At 40.2% G+C, this 18,319-nt stretch overlaps 1 protein-coding gene across 1 annotated transcript in view; it reads left to right on the forward strand.

Moving 5' to 3' along the window:
• Positions 1–4,615: 4,615 nt before the first annotated feature.
• Positions 4,616–18,319, forward strand: part of atp6v1ba (ATPase, H+ transporting, lysosomal, V1 subunit B, member a) — a 47,464-nt gene continuing 33,760 nt past the window's right edge. The window contains exon 1 of the mRNA XM_026308801.2: positions 4,616–4,831. Within this exon, the coding sequence (XP_026164586.1) occupies positions 4,723–4,831 (109 nt within the window). The 5' untranslated portion in view covers positions 4,616–4,722. The remainder of the gene's footprint in view (positions 4,832–18,319) is intronic.

An 18,319-nucleotide genomic window follows, 5' to 3' on the forward strand; every position in this document is an offset into this window, starting at 1 on the left:
GATGGCCGCCCAAACTGAGCCCGGTTCTGCTGGAGGTTTTTTTCTTCCGTTAAAGGGAGTTTTTCCTCTCCACTGTCGCCAAGTGCTTGCTCATAAGGGAATTGTTGGGTTTTTAGTTTTAGTTTTTGTAAAGTGCCTTGAGATGATTTGTATTGTGATTTGGCGCTATACAAATAAAATTGAAATTGAATGAAATTGAAGTGAAATAGTCTGTTTCAGTTCATGACAAAATCCTCGTAGAAAAACGTCTCCCTCGTCGAGTCTTTTTCCTCCTCGCGGGATACGCAGTACATGAAAGAAGTCCTTGATTCAAATTGATCCCAATTGTCAACATGAAAAAGTTCAAACCTTGCTATGAGCTGGAGACCCATCCAATCCTTCCAGCGGCCGTGAACAAATGAAACCATAAATCCAAGAAACCAATCGTCCTTCTCAGGGTATGGATGCAGACAACCCGGCGACTTGTGTCAGCTCGATCCCTGCTATATAACTACAAGCCTTTCAAAATCCACAGGTGAGACTCATCACCAATCACACAAAGCTCACGTAACTGCAGAACATTCATTTCCCGTTGTCCCTTCACAATTACACACCGGAACAGGAAACCAATCCCCCGAATGTCACAACCATAAGGTTTAAAACCAAACCTGACTTTAAAAGTAGTCTGTAGGTGATTTCTCACAAATGTAGGAACCTGTAAAGACAAACGTAAAACAGAGGGTATGTTTATAGTTGGAGAGTTTACTTGTAAAGATCACACTGACAATGCCTTTGCTCTTGAGGTGACAGAGGCAAAGATTACAATGATTCAAAGGTGTCAAGGATCTCTATTATCTGCTCACTAGAAAGTATATAATAGTTAATTATGTAGGGAATAGAAATCATTCTTTTCTCATGGAGATGTATTGACTTTTCATATTAAAGTCTTCAATGTCAAGATATTAACCACTGGCATGTTTTCCATGCGCCCAAGAAACTAACAGAAAATAACAGAAACTGTTTATTAGCCAACAGACCTGACCAGCATGCACTATGTTTCCAATATTCAACTGCTCTATTTAGAAATGAACTGCTGTAATTATCTGAGCTGTCTTGAAACAAACAGACATATTCATCATTTTCATTATTATTTTTCAGGCGGCCAATAACGCAGGCTTTATTGCTTGAATTCAACTTTCACTTTTAAGTGGAACAATGTGCTAGTTCTTTCAAAACAGTTCATCTCAGTTCCCTTAATTGCATCCGAGTTTTCCGTGCCTCTTACTCCCATCCCCCAAAGATGTGCAGTAAAATGTAATGAGGAGATACAAGGGGTGAAGAATTGAGAATGTTTCTGGTGACATGAGAAATCCTTTCCATTGATCTGTCACCTGAAGTATCCAATCACCACCTGATTTCCAATAAATGGGCATGTCGCCCACTTGCGTCAAGCAAGGATCGAGGAGCATGGAACCATCAGATAGGTGAACTGGGATGTACGAACGTACGTACGTGTGTCACGTTTACAGATTTGCCTGTAGTTTGTAGTCTCAGCTCAGCTCAGCTCAGTCTCAGTGCTATGTTAAATGGTATTTTCAGCATCCAAAGATTACAGATCAATGAACCAACCAATTTGCTAATATTTTGCCATGGAGTACCAAAAGAATAACTTACTATTTAGGAGACAAAAGCAGATTTTTTAAATTTATATCTTTTTTATCCTTTTATGGTACACAGACCAACAGGACAATACAGTATAGTGAATACTTGAATGATTTTTCAGGATGCTTCTGCAAAACCCCAATTGCATGTTATTTTGAATGTTTAATATCAGAGGTTTAAATATCTAAAGCTGCAATAATATGTTTTTCTTGGTCACCATAACAAACTGAAAACACACACGTTTGATATATTATGGCTATATAAAGTTGACAAAAATGGAAAAGGCATGACAAAAATGTTATTGACATTATGAGAACATTTTTACTGGCAACAGAGGCTTGTTTATGCCGGAAACATGGTTGATGAGGGTAGTGAGTCTGAACCAAAACAGTCATTTCAGGGTAAGAAAAGCAACACAATAGATGAAAGTAGGTAAAAGCTCTGGAGATCTGAGTAGGACTGCAGAGTTGAGTGATAATACTGTGAATTTCACATTATTTATAATGATTTTCATTGTTCTTATTAAAAAATATATTGATTTGTGCAGCTTAAAGGAAGGACTGTGGTTATAGTTGAAGTAACACCATGTCTTTCAGCTTTGCTTCAGTAAAGGATGGATGTACAGTACTGTGCAAATGTTTTAGGCACAAAAAATACACAGGATATGCTTTTAATATAAATGACATTTCATTTATAAATTACCTTCATACCAACTGCAGTAAATGTTACCAAACCTAAATCTAATCAGTATCTGCAGCACTTCCCTTTACCCTTAAATCGGCAGTAGTTCTCTCTGGTTGGACCTGCACACAGTTTCTCCTGGTACTTTGCACACCGTGGAGAAGCTGCTACAGTTCTTCTGTACATTCAGACTGTCCCAGTGTTTCTGTCTCTTCATATGATCCCAGACTGACTCCACACTGCCCAGATCAGGGCTCTGTGGGGGTCAGACCATCTGCTGCAGGACTCCTTATACTTCATGCCTCAGAAAATAGTACTTTATGAACTCGAATGGGTTCTTTATGGGCTAGTTGTACTACATAGTGGGCTGCACAATGAACCTGGGATCAATCAAACACCTGATGGTTGTGTGATAAGAATCTAAAACATCTAATGTGCCTAAAACTTTTGCACAGTACTGTACATTGTGCATTGCAGAATCACCCAACATAAATGTAGCTCCTTTTGCTACTGGGTTTAATTGAAGTTAAGCTTTGTACATCAGGACACTGTGAGCCTGTTAACAGCCAGAGCAGCAGGCATACAGAATGAAAGCATGATTATTATGGCATCTATTTTCCTAGATTGGTGGATCTAAGGAGTTTGAGGGAAATCATATCCCTCTGAACTCATCATAAAGGACTCAGGAGAAAAACTGGTATTTCTAAAATGAGGGCACTGCTCCTGTAGGGAGAAGCCCTTCACTTGCATTAATTTGCCATTTTTTGCATGTGGCCTGAAACGTTTGGATGAGCTCTCTAGGGGTTGCCATCAGCCTCACCATGGCAGTGCTTACCACTTCAATCTGTAGTGCTTTTTTACCATCAGAGAGCTGTGCGTGTCTGGATGGGATGTGTGAATGCCAATGTGTTGGTTGTGCAGGGGTCATGGTTCAAAATCATCTTCAAACAGTCGCTTACAAGCTATTGTACAGAACATGCTGCGTCAAATTAGAATGGATCAGGGCTTCAAAAATGAGAAAACAGCAAACCGAGAGTTTTAGGGGCAAAATGTGTGCAATCATGTCATTCTACCTGTCACTCAACAGTTCTCTCACCAGAACACTGTGGCACTAAAAGGAGGCATACAGAAAAAACACATATAGGCTACATTAGATACAGCAGAGCTATTTAGTTCTTCAAGATACAAATCATGCAACAGCTTAAACAAATAGTCTTGCTTATGAACAATATCATTACCATAACTATCAAATAGCATTTCTGGGTCATTTCAGTCAGAATTTGAATACCTTATGATAAATGTCATTATTGTAAATTTTCAGTTTTCTCATGTTACATTTTAGTTAGAAGCCTTCTTGTTTTCTTATCTGCTGTCGATGCTGCCTGTAGTTAATGTGCGTTTTCTGTGTTTACTTGTTACACTGAAGTCAGAGATGTGTACATTTTTAAACTATTATTTCTATAAGAAGAGCAACAGGATCATGGCCCACTGGCTTATCAACTGTTCACACTTCCCCTTTTGAACAGCAACACTACACTCACTACTCATCCATCCATCCATCCATCCATCCATCCATCATCTATATCCCCTTATTCCTTAACCAGGGTGACAGGGATCTGCTGGAGCCTATCCCAGCTCTCTTTTGGTGAAAGGCAGGGGTACACCCTGGACAGGTCACCAGTCCATCACAGGACCCTTCTCACTAATCCTTCCCATTAATTCCTTCTTCTTTCTCTGTCAACACTACCTACTGATGTTTCACAATAAAAGCCTTCCTGTTTTTTTTATTAACTCAGTCTCACACTTTACTGCATGAGCTACTTTTCATTAATTGTAGTAGGTGCAGCATTCAAATAATATGCAGGAGAAAGACACTACTAATGAGTGACAGGAAGGCAGGAAGTTGGTAAAAGCTGGAGGTTGTTAACCTTGGCAGATTTAAGGTCAGGTTTACAACTGGGGTTAAGATTAGGGTTAAAATGAAGCCCAGGCTAAGGTTGTCTGTGTCTGAATCCTTGTCCCAACGTTTGTCTGTAGCCACTGTGGAAAATGGAGAGAACAAAATAAGAAACAAAATGACACATTATAGTTCCCCAAAAATCCACTGAAGCATAACTGGCAGAATGCAGCAGGACCCGATTATAGTTTTCTGCTTTCTCTTCATATAGGACTATTTGAATATTTATGTATTATACTGCAGACTGTATTTTGGCGGAGGCTTATCATTAAAGGCCCAACTTGTTGTATTTCGCTCATGCGCGCACAGACCATGCGCCGCGGCTCCTTCCGGTTCCTGTGCGTCACATGACCTACGCTGTGCTGCCTTTTACGTTACTCAGCTCCAGCTAGCCAAGGACATAACCAGCCTTAGCTTTCTCAGGTTCTTTGGCTTTTTCCGCGATGGCAACTTTGGTGGCAAACCGGGGGATGGACATCAACGGCTTGGCAGCAGCTGCGAGGACGCACACCCAGGCTGTGACCAGGAACTACATCTCTCAGCCCCGGCTAAGTACGAAAGACTAGCAGCTAATGGATAATGGCGAGCACGGTTGTTGTGCCACATTCAGTGACATCGGTGGGGGTATCGTTAATGTGAGTTTAAGGAGCAAAAGGCTGCCGGCCTGAGGAAGTCTCTGTTGCCTTTCAGCTTTAAAACGCACTGTAAGAACCTGGGCCTGGAATAGTAAGCCTTTGTATTACACGGAGAATGACGGTCCAGGTCCAGGGACCCCAGTGTTAGAGCAGCACATTTGATTTTAGAGACGCCCTGAAGGCAGACAGAGTTGTAGCTGTGTTTACTTTCAGGAAAGTTTGCATTCTGACCTGGTTTCTTGAGTAGTTCGTTGCGAATGCCTTGTTAGAGATGAGCGCAGTGTGACCGTGCAGGATAACAAAGCATATGGACACACTTTAGCGCCGACTGAGGCACATCAACCATTACAGCACACCGACGTTTTACAGAGCGAGCAGTGGTTTGATGGTGGTACGTAAGAACTCACGGCTGTATTCATAAAACTGTTTTCGTGTCCAACATCAATCAGCTGACCGCAACCTGCTCACAAACTCACTACACAGCTACAGCCACCAGCAATGGAGTCAGATACACCAGTGAATGAGATGTGATTTGTTTGCTTGTTCTTTGAGTTGTGATCAAGATATTTATTCATTAGGTAGTTGTGCTGTCCTGTCGTAAAGTTACTATGCAGCCTTAGAATAAACGTCCCCCTTCAAAAGGTTGAACAGCAGCATGATGAGCTCTCGTGATCGAGTCACATGACACACAAGACTCACATGACTCGAAAAACTCACAAGTTCTTGTGGGAATTGGGAAACATAGAGCTTGGCAATTTTTAGTAGAACATTGCAGTGCTGGTAACATTCATGATCAATTCAGTGTCCAGGTGTTATATTTATTAAAAGCTGGGAAATGCAGGGGTGGAACAGCAAATAGCTATTGCCTTTACTGTATTGCAGAGCTGCAAATGGTGATTACTTTTATTATCACTACATGTGGTGATTATTGTCTTCACCATGTGGTCTATAAAATGTCTCAACAGTGCGTGCCTATTGCAGTTTTAAGCAGCAATGTAACAGTCAAAGACACTGTATTTACCATTCAAGCCTATTGTAGATTTACTCCTGTTGACCTGAACACAGCCTAAAACAAGTTATTTAACTCTTAATGTAAAAAAACCCAAGTCTATTTTCTGTATTAATTTCTTTTTTAAACAAATAAATTCCTTATCCAAAGATCACCTAAAATTGAATGCAGCATGTTGATCTGTCTCACAGAGCTAGCCTTAGAATAATTTCATTAGTGTGTATTATCTGAACCAAGTATGTTAGTATCCTCTTATGGTCTGAATACTTGTTCAACATTATTACCACCAGCTTGATAAGTATGCGTTTTGGATAGGGGGAGATGGCACTTATGCACCATTGAGTGCTCTGACTGAACTGATAATCACCATGATAGTTTAAGTTAACAGTTTTCCCTTAGAACAAAACTGGGATTGGATGAAAGTTCACACATGTTTTTGATTCATTCAATGAATCAAAGCTTTCAGAGTTTTAGACGAGTATTCTCTTTTGGGAATGCTTAAAAGATATTCTGTAACGAAAAGGTGCAAGTGATTCTTCTGCTGTTTTCCCCCTCAAATAAAACAAATCCATTTTATGTATAGCAGTCTAGCTTGGTTCCCACAGTGGTTAGATGTGTTTATGTGGTGGACTTATTGGTAATGTTTTGGTCGTGCTGGTGGCATGATTTGAATCAACACAGGGAGTTTGACAAAGGTAATGGTGTTTGGCACCTTGCTCTGTGTACCTGAAGTTGAGCATTTATCATGACTTTGATTGTGTTGTAGAAGCCTACAAGGTGATGGTTTTCTTTTGTACACATGTCAGAGAAGCAAGCATGGACTAAAAGCCTTTTAGCAAACTGGAAGGAAATTACTTAATGGAGCTCGGACCATTTGATAGTTAAGCAGAGAGGATGTCATGTGTGATAAAACCCTTGTCCTAAAAACACCCAACCACCTTACTTCTAAAATTCTCTCATTTTGTTGTAGCAGAATGGCTTGTGTTTTTTCTTTCTTCAGACACATCAAATAGCCCATTCTGATGATGAGGTAACAATTTTAGAGGCAAATGATAATCTCAAATGACAAAAACTTTGTGTTTGCTGTGTTTACCGCATGTGTTACATATATTCAGCCCATTCTGGTGGCAAAAAGATAATTTTTTTGGCTTTGTACTGCTTTTCTATAGGTCAGGCCCAGGTTTCCAGATGAGGTTTCTCTTTGACTGAAAAACATTTATACAGGAAAAACACTGTTTGCAGAAATGCCTGTTTAGTACTCCCAGGTGTACAGCCTATGAGATAATACCTGTTGTAGACAGACTGCCAACCACTATGGACTGCAGATAGTAGAAATGTAGAGAGTTACTTTCTTACAGTTGCTGGTGCTTCTGTGTGAAATAACTTCTACACAGTTTTGCTTAACAAAACAAGGTCATCCTGTTCCGCTTTTAGTTGTAACTTTGCTTACTCTATGGAAAGTTTGAGGTGCAGTAAGGCAGATGTCTTCTTCAGGTTCAGGAGTTATCTGTGACCCTGCAGTTATATAACACTTTAGAACCTATAATTTTTCTAAATTAGACAGATGAACTTCAGAGGAAAAATCTGCCACTGCTTCCACTCTTTATTTTCCTAATCTACACAACTACAGTCATGCAATATTATTAATACTATGGCTGTGGAAAAAAAAAAAAAATCTCATGCTCCTGCAGGAGCCTCCACACAGTAGACACAATACAACATCAGAATATCTTCAGTGTCAAGGAGTGCTGTCAAGAGATGCAACAAATGATATCATCCTAATTATTTAACCAAACTATAAATAACAGCAGTGTTAGTCTCCTCCCTTACACTATGTGCGCCACAAATCCATCATGCTAAACTAGTTTCTCTTTTAATGTCACTCTTTTAGATACAGTAATGCACTTTTTATTTGCTTAATATGTTCTGTGTTTCTTAATGATTCCAAGATAATGAAATACTCAGTTACATCCGACAGCTAATGCCCATTTTTAGATGTCCAGCCTTCTCTGAACATGTGACAAAATTTGTACAAAAACTCCTCTTAGCAGGCAGTAGTATAGTGGAATCAAATATAAAATGTATTTGGCTACATTTATAACTTTATTCATTGATGTAAAACTAAACTGACTATAAAATTAAGCATTTTTAAAAGATACTTTCACATGGTTGTAAGAAAAAATGAAAAGACTACATGACCAGGTCCACGTCGGCCTTAAGGTGGTATGAGACAGATGACAGCAGATGCATAACCCACTGTGTGATATTAATCACATTTAAAAAAAAAAAAAATTATATCTGCCTTAGGGAATACAGTAATGGGTTTTTTTAAATCCCCCATAAAGCCTGTTGCAGTTTTCACATCATGGGCCAGAGGATGAAGGACTGGGGGTGGAAGGGAGCATAAGCACCCATTGTAATTTGAGTACATTACACATTTCCACATGACTAATTCCATCAGTACAGAAATAGAATCATGTCATTGTCACAACAACTAAACTGAGATTCAGCAAAATCAGCAAAATGCCCATCTAAAGACCCTCAGCAGTCAGCAGAATTCAATTCAGTTCAATTCAATTTTATTTGTATTGTGCCAAATGACAATACAAATCATCTCAAGGCACTTTACAAAAACTAAAAACCCAACAAATCTCTTATGAGCAAGCACTTGGCGACAGTAGAGAGTAAAAACTCCCCTTTAACAGAAGAAAAAACCTCCAGCAGAACCAGGCTCAGTTTGGGCTGCCATCTGCCTCGACCAGTTGGGGTGAGTGGATAGAGGAGAGAGAAAAGAAAAGCAACAATAAACAACAAATAGGCACTGCAGGTTGGTGGGGCCAGTAACTGCACATCAGCAATATACAGGACCAGGGACACCTGCAGAAGGTACAGAGAGAGAACAGAGAGAGAGGGAGTGAGCACAAACTAGGGGAGAGAGAGAGCACAAGGTTAGTGACATTCAATGGTGGAATATACATGTGAGGGGGGAGGAGAGGGGTAGGGGAGCTCAGAGCACCAATGGTTCTCGGGCAGTCTAGGCCTATAGCAGCATAACTAACTTTTGGAAACTCTGGGAACCACAAGTAGACCTGCACTCTGAGAGCGAAGTGGTCTATTGGGATAATATGGTACTATGAGGTCTTTAAGGTAGGAATGAGCTTGATCATGAAGGGATTTGTATGAGAGAAGGAGGATTTAAAATTCTATTCTGTATTTTACAGGGAGCCAATGAAGAGAAGCTAATATGGGAGAAATATGATCTCCCTTGCTAGGTCCTGTCAGGACTCTGGCTGCAGCATTCTGGATTAACTGGAGGCTTTTTATGGAGATATTGGGACATCCAGATAGTAATGAGTTACAGTAATCTAGCCTTGAGGTAACAAATGCATGGACTAGTTTTCCTGCGTCATTTTGAGACAGGATGTTCCTAATTTTGGAAAGGTTGCGCAGGTGAAAGAATGCAGTTCTAGACATTTGTTTTATGTGTCAGTTAAAGGACATGTCCTGGTTAAAAATCACTCCAAGGTTTTTCACAGTAGTGCTGGAGGCCAGTGCTATGCCATCTAAATTAGCTATAATTTTAGAAAAATTATTTCTGAGGTTTTAAGGCCCAAATACAATAACTTCTGTTTCCTCTGAATTTAAAAGTAGAAAGTTACTGGTCATCCAGGCCTTTATGTCAGTTAGACACGCTTGAAGTCTGGTTAAGTGGTTTGTGTTAACAGGTTTCATAGATAGATACAGCTGAGTGTCATCTGCATATTCATAAAAACTTAATAAAAATTAAGACCACTCCTCTTATTGAACAGAAAAACAGAACTGTCAAATGTGGACTATTAAATATCAGGTCTCTTTCATCTAAATCTCTGTTAGTAAATGATTTGATAACTGATCACCAAATTGACCTACTTTATCTTACTGAAACCTGGTTACAGCAGGATGAATATGTCAGTCTGAATGAATCAACCCCCCTCAGTCATAAAAATTATCATGTTCCTCGAAGCACAGGTGGAGGTGGAGTAGCAGCTACAATCTTCCACTCAAACTTATTATTAAACTTTCATCCTCAGAACAATTTTAACTCATTTGAGAGCCTCACTCTTAGTCTCTCACATCCAAACTGGAAAACACAAAAACCAGTTCTACTTGTCACTGTGTACCGTCCACCTGTCCCTTACTCAGAGGTTTTAACTGAATTTCCAGACTTCCTGTCTGATTTAGTGCTTGGTTCAGATAAAGTCATTATAGTGTGAGATTTTAACATTCATGTAGATGTTGAAAATAATAGTGTCAGCACTGCATTTAATTCAATATTAGATTCAATTGGTTTCACTCAAAATGTTAACAAACCCATCCACTGTCTCAATCACACCCTTGATCTTGTTCTGACCTATGGCATCGAAATTGAACATCTAATAGTTTTCCCCCCAAATCCTGTTTTGTCAGATCATACAATAAATGAATCTTCTACTACAGTAGCTCTTGAATCATCTGTAGGACCTCAGTTATGTTTAGACTGCTTCTCCATAGATCTTCAGAGAGATCTTCCTGAACACCTGAGGTCTGCTCAAACTGTCAGCTCATTCAAATCTGGACTGAAAACTCTGTTGTTTACTGCTGCCTTCGAATAATTGTTATCTTTGTTTTCTTAATGTGCTTTTGTTTTATTTTAATTTACTTTACTTGATTTAAATTTATTTTATGTTAAATGTCTTTATTTTTAAATGCTCTTTTCAATGCTTTTAATGCTTTTAATGCAATTACAGTGGGTACGGAAAGTATTCAGACCCCTTTAAAATTTTCACTCTTTGTGTCATTGCAGCCATTGGCCAAAATCAAAAAAGTTCATTTTATTTCTCATTAATGTACACTCAGCACCCCATCTTGACAGAAAAAAACAGAAATGTAAAAATTTTTGCAAATTTATTAAAAAAGAAAAACTGAAATATCACATGGTCATAAGTATTCAGACCCTTTGCAGTGACACTCATATTTAACTCACATGCTGTCCATTTCTTCTGATCCTCCTTGAGATGGTTCTGCTCCTTCATTGGAGTCCAGCTGTGTTTAATTAAACTGATTGGACTTGATTAGGAAAGGCACACACCTGTCTATATAAGACCTTACAGCTCACAGTGCATGTCAGAGCAAATGAGAATCATGAGGTCGAAGGAACTGCCCAAGGAGCTCAGAGACAGAATTGTGGCAAGGCACAGATCTGGCCAAGGTTACAAAAGAATTTCTGCAGCACTCAAGGTTCCTAAGAGCACAGTGGCCTCCATAATCGTCAAATGGAAAAAGTTTGGGACGACCAGAACTCTTCCTAGACCTGGCCGTCCAGCCAAACTGAGCAATCGTGGGAGAAGAGCCTTGGTGAGAGAGGTAAAGAAGAACCCAAAGATCACTGTGGCTGAGCTCCAGAGATGCAGTAGGGAGGTGGGAGAAAGTTCCACAAAGTCAACTATCACTGCAGCCCTCCACCAGTCGGGGCTTTATGGCAGAGTGGCCCGACGGAAGCCTCTCCTCAGTGCAAGACACATGAAAGCCCGCATAGAGTTTGCCAAAAAACACATGAAGGACTCCCAGACCATGAGAAATAAGATTCTCGGGTCTGATGAGACCAAGATTGAACTTTTTGGCGTTAATTCTAAGCGGTATGTGTGGAGAAAACCAGGCACTGCTCATCACCTGCCCAATACAATCCCTACAGTGAAACATGGTGGTGGGAGCATCATGTTGTGGGGGTGTTTTTCAGCTGCAGGGACAGGACGACTGGTTGCAATTGAAGGAAAGATGAATGCGGCCAAGTACAGAGATATCCTGGAAGAAAACCTCTTCCAGAGTGCTCAGGACCTCAGACTGGGCCAAAGGTTCACCTTTCAACAGGATAATGACCCTAAGCACACAGCTAAAATAACAAAGGAGTGGCTTCGGAACAACTCTGTGACCCTTCTTGACTGGCCCAGCAAGAGCCCTGACCTAAACCCAACTGAGCATCTCTGGAGAGACCTGAAAATGGCTGTCCACCAACGTTCACCATCCAATCTGACAGAACTGGAGAGGATCTGCAAGGAAGAATGGCAGAGGATCCCCAAATCCAGGTGTGAAAAACTTGTTGCATCATTCCCAAGAAGACTCATGGCTGTACTAGCTCAAAAGGGTGCTTCTACTCAATACTGAGCACAGGGTCTGAATACTTATGACCATGTGATATTTCAGTTTTTCTTTTTTAATAAGTTTGCAAAAATTTCTACATTTCTGTTTTTTTCTGTCAAGATGGGGTGCTGAGTGTACATTAATGAGAAATAAAATGAACTTTTTTGATTTTGGCAAATGGTTGCAATGGCACAAAGAGTGAAAAACTTAACGGGGTCTGAATACTTTCAGTACCCACTGTATATGCCTTGTAAAGCACTTTGAATTGCGTAGTGTATGAAAGGTGCTATACAAATAAATTTGCCTTTGCCTTTTAGTAGACTGTTTTTCCAGGCTAGAAAAATTTCCTCTAAGTTTGTGGAACGCCACTTCCTTTCCAGCCTTCGTGATGCCTGCTTTAAGGTACGAATATGTAAATTATACCATGGGGCTAATCTTCTCTGATTCACTAACTTCTTTTTCAGAGGGACCACGGTATCAAGCGTTTCACGCAGTGAGGTTACAGCACTGTCAACAATATGATCAATTTGGTAGGGAGTAGGATTGAGGCAGCTGCCGTCCACTGTTTTGGTACTTGGTATAGATATAAATAATCATTCAGTGGGCATGGAATCATTTTCTTCAATTTATTAACAGCGTTGTCAGATAAACATCTGCTGTAGTGGAATTTTCTTCCAAATGCTGCAAGATCCATTATCTTAAATTGAAAAGTTATTAAAGAATGATCTGACAAAATAGGATTTTGGGGGAAATCTATTAAATGTTCAATTTCGATGCCATAGGTCAGAACAAGATCAAGGGTGTGATTGAGACAGTGGATGGGTTTGTTAACATTTTGAGTGAAACCAATTGAATCTAATATTGAATTAAATGCAGTGCTGAGACTATTATTTTCAACATCTACATGAATGTTAAAATCTCACACTATAATGACTTTATCTGAACCAAGCACTAAATCAGACAGGAAGTCTGGAAATTCAGTTAAAACCTCTGAGTAAGGGACAGGTGGACGGTACACAATGACAAGTAGAACTGGTTTTTGTGTTTTCCAGTTTGGATGTGAGAGGCTCAGAGTGAGGCTCTCAAATGAGTTATAACTGTTCTGAGGATGAAAGTTTAATAATAAGTTTGAGTGGAAGATTGCAGCTACTCCTCCACCTCGACCTGTGCTTCGAGGAACATGATAATTTTTATGACTGAGGGGGGTTGATTCATTCAGACTGACATATTCATCCTGCTGTAGCCAGGTTTCAGTGAGACAGAGTAAGTAAATTTGGTGATCAGTTATCAAATCATATACTAACAGAGATTTAGATGAAAGAGACCTAATATTTAATAGTCCACATTTGACAGTTCTGTTTTTCTGTTCAATAAAATGAGTGGTTTTCATTTTTATTTGTTAACTTCTGATTTATTTGATTTATATCCTCGGTCACTAACAGGTAGACTGCGGTCCGGTTGCCGACCCAAAAGCTGCCCCATATGGACCCGTACCTACAGCCAAAAGAGAAGGTTATGATTTAAAACCTAATGGGGCGCTTTTATTTCCACCAGCTTTTGTAAATTTCACGGTAGTGGAAACACACAGACCAATTGCAGTTGAGCCATCCCACATGATACCACTCAGCGAATCAAGTCTGTGCATTCCAGGCGGTAATCATTACGACTCTACAGTGTAAACAGAGGTAGAGGCAAGTTACACATGAAAAGATGGTTACAAAGAAAAAAGGCAATACATGTAGGAAACAAAGGGAGAGAAACACGCGAGTGAGACACAGAAAGGGAGAAAAATACGGAACAAATGGCGCCCTCCAAAAAAAGAAATGTGGACAGCGAAAATAGAGCATTTAATCCGGAATGGACAGACTCATTTCTGGTCATTCTTCCCACTGGGAACACTAAACCAGTGTGTCTCATATGTTCAGAAACCATGGCAATTATTTTAAGTGCCAATGTGAAACACCATTATGAGACACAACATAAAGATTATGAATGCATTTGATTTGACAGTCAGGTATTGATTACACGCAGATGTTGATAAATCTACTAGGTTACTTAAATATATATCACACTAACTAGTTAGACATTATGATCTTCCGGACCTTTGCTTCAAGAAATTTTCTCTAACTGGACCTCTTTAAATTTTAGTTGAATACCCCTGGTCTAAATAAAATGTTTAGTGGACTCATACCTGATATTTATGTTCGAGGGGCAGACACAATCTCTATGTGGTTTGAGGGGGGTGACGGCTCTAAGGAAACTGCAGAGAGGCGTTTTAGACTGAGTCTCTGCGTCCTGGTCCCCACTCTGGATTGTCAAACTTTAGGTTGGCTAATAAACTCGGCCAAATTTCTAGAGATGAGAGCCGCACCATCCAAAGTGGCCCAATTGTCTATGAAGCTCACATCGTTTGCTGGACACCACCTAGACAGCCAGCGACGGAACGACGACATGCGGCTAAACATGTCATCGCTGGTCAGATTGGGGAGGGGTCCAGAGAAAACTACGGAGTCCGACATTAATTTGGCAAAGTTACACACCGACTCAACATTAATTTTAGTGACCTCCGATTGGCGTAATCTGGTGTCATTGCTGCCGACGTGAATAATGATTTTTCCATATTTACGCTTAGCCTTAGCCAGCAGCTTCAGATTTGACTCGATGTCGCCCGCTCTGGCCCCAGGAAACATTTGACTATGGTCGCTGGCGTCTCTATTTTCACGTTCCTGACTATGGAATCGCCAATTATCAGTCGGTTTCTCAGCGGGTGTGTCGCTGAGCGGGGAAAATCTATTAGAAACGTGAACAGGCAGGTGATGAGCCGTGGGCTTCTGCTTAGGAGTACGTTTCCGTCGGACCGTCGCCCAGGCTAATTCTCCGGGCTGCTCCGGAGCTGCCCTTGGACCGCTAACAGACCCTGAGCTCGGTGGCTCCACACCAGCTAACGGGGCTAGGCTAGCTGGCTTTTGTTCAAAGGTGCAGAGCCGCGCTTCCAAATCAGTGATCCTCGCCTCCAAGGCTAACAGAACCTTACACTTATTGCAGGTATCATTATCGCTAAAGGAGGCAGAGGAATAACTAAACATGTGGCACACCGAGCAAGAAAGAGAGAGAGAGGGAGAGGCCATGCTACTAGCTAGCTAAGCTAACCAGGCATCTATAAGATCACAACGAGTCTGTTGCTAATCTGTAGACGAACTGTACAGCACACAAAGCACGACACGTTTGCAATAGGAAGTTCACTTACCTGGAAACTCAATATTTGGCTCCTATTGAAGTCCTTTGTGTATTTTCAAATACAAGAAATTCCCCATTCCATTGCTTAACTTCCCTCAGATGTCGGGGCCTACAGTACTATGATTCTGTCCACTGAAATAGCAATAGTAAAGATTAAATATACATGCAGTGAGCACAGGACTGGGAAGTGTTTTAGCCTTTTACCAGGACACATATATATAATGTAGCATTATATTATTATTTATCATTACAATGCAGTACAGATAGAATTTTTCTGTGTCTGCTGACACTGAAGCTGTTTTTCTTGAAAGAATAAAATTTGGGAATTTAACGAGTGTCATAAACAGATCGAGGGGAGTGGCTTTGTCAAATATTTTGTCATAGTCATTGACCCCATTTAGTATGGGTCTGTATCCTCACACTTGGTGTTATCTGTTGTAGTATAGTGTATGTCAGAATGAAGATAAGATGGCCTCAGAATGAGCCACCCGCCGTCACATTAAAGTTAACTATAACTTCAGTGTGGAGTGTAGAAAATCTGAGACTTTGTTCAGTATAGCTAGTTGCCAGGCATCTATAAGATCACAATGTTCAGATAGCTTTTCACTACCTTATTGATTTGACAGAGCTCTAAGCACAGCAACTATTGGAAAGCCACTCCAAGACAGAGCAAGAAAATAAACAAATACAGAGATTTCTCATCAGACCAAGTCTTTTCTTTTAAGAGGCCTTTGTCTCTCTCATGTCAAATGCGACAAAAGCCATTAGCCCAGAAAATGGCTTGTCTTTGTTTTAGTGCTACATTCTGTCATTTAGTGCTATGAAAAGACATGGAGCAAGGCACTATACTTCTTTGTAAAGATTTAATTAATGGTAATAATGTAGTCAAGATAAACAAATGTCTCATCTGTCACTATGGAAGTAATTTCTATAAAATCAATGTTATTTTTGTAACAGTTCTATAATCCACATTCTAATTAGGCTTAATCAGCTAGCTTGTCAGTAGGAAAAAAAGACTCTCCTGTGGGTGTTTGCCATTCATTTCATGAAAGAACATTAAAATGTAGGCTAAGGATTTTGACACCATTCCTGTCTGTTGCATGAACAGAAACCCGTCCATGTGAGCAACACACTTGTTTCCCCAACTGCTCCTGACATTTGTTTAGCAAGTGGAAGTAAATGTGTATTTTCAAATACAAGAAATTCCCCATTCCATTGCTTAACTTCCCTCAGATGTCAGGGCCTACAGTAGCATGACTCTGTCCACTGAAATAGCAATAGTGAAGGTTAAATGTACATGCAGTGAGCACAGGACTGGGAAGTGGTTTAGCCTTTTACCAGGACACATAAAAACATATAATGCAGTACAGATAGAATTTTTCTGTGTCTGCTGACACTGAAGCTGTTTTTCTTGGTTGTAGTTTGAATATTGTATCTGTATGAGAAGGATGTTTTGCTGCCTGTTTTTCTGTCAAGCTCATGGTTCTAGCTATTGTAACCAAAGCACTTTCCATCTTTGTAATGAAGGTGTTATGTGTGTATTAACCAGCTGCCTCTCTGTATAGACAGCGTTGTTCCTTCACTATACTACTCTGCAGCCAGAGACCCCACTCTGCTAGCAAATGTGCTTCTGGTTTGAGCCTGATATCCTCACAATCGCTGCAGTGAGGTAGGAGTCCCCTTGATATGCAGGACCTGTGCACCTCATTTTGTAATGTTGTCAAAACATTGGGCGGCAGCTGGGTGGAAAAAGGTGTGTGCATCTTGACGGACCCTGATGAGTTTATGACCCCCACCCCCCTCCACACACACACACCCACACCCACCCCCACCCTCACCCTCAAATGGTTTGAGGGTGAGGGTGGGGTGGGTGTGGGTGTTCATCTGTGTTTTTAGTTCATTTTTGTCAGTCTTTTTTTTTTGGACTTCTGTTACACTAAAAGCACAAAGCACTTTCAGCAGGTTTAAAACTTAGTGCATAAATCAGAGGTATTAATTTGACACTTTTGTTTGGCTTTTTTCTTTCATGATTGTACTTCTTGACCTTGGTGTTGTTGTTTTCTTCTGAAGGTTGCAACTGTTTAATTTAACCTGGAGCTGTTGAGATAATAGACACAAAAAGTAGAGAATAGATTATTCTGCCTTGATATTCATCAGTCTGCAAAACACATGGTGGCAATTGACAGTGCTCATCCTGTGCGCAGGGTACAGATTTAATAGCTTTATGCTGACACGAACACTGACCAAGACTGAACACACCCTCATAATGTAAGAACAGCTTGTGTTCATGGAAATACATACTAATGTATGCTTTTTAAATTGGGAAAGCCTTAATTGACTGAGTCACTAATACAACCACAGTGTTAAAAAGGAGAACACTGAATGCTATTACTCTGACTTATTGCTTTCCTTGGCAACAACAGTTGCCTTGTAATCTAGAAACTAGTTCTCTTCTGCAATACCAATACTTCTCCTATGCTGAAATGCTACCAGTCCCTAGGTTTTCAACGTAAAAGCCCTTCATAAAAAAATCTATCATTCAGGACCTATCCTTATGATTGCCACTGTGCTTTAGTGGTATATATTCTCTGAAAATATATCAGTAAATGAAATAACCAGTTTATGACATGGCCCTGTTATTTGTAAGAGCCCTGAGGGACTGGGGTAACTGCCTGCTTTAGTTAGTAAGAACATTGTTCAGCAATGGTTGGACATTAAACCTTGATTGAAAGGAATATAGACAAGATGAGGTGCTTCAGTAACTCTATGCAGTCCAGATTTAGGTATGTGTTCAAACATGGAGAAGAATCTTATAATCTGACTGTATGAACATATTGTTAATCAAAAGTTGCAATCTCTAAGTGCAACAGACCATTTCAAGTAGTTGTCCTTCTGGTCCAGGAGGGGGTGCTCTTAATAGTGTGACCTAGTCAAGGCCCTAATCACCAATCTAAGCTAATATATCAAAACATAGGACAATAGACACCAGTGAAAAATGCCATG

Source organism: Mastacembelus armatus, chromosome 15, assembly GCF_900324485.2.
Source record: "Mastacembelus armatus chromosome 15, fMasArm1.2, whole genome shotgun sequence".
Lineage (NCBI taxonomy): Eukaryota > Metazoa > Chordata > Actinopteri > Synbranchiformes > Mastacembelidae > Mastacembelus > Mastacembelus armatus.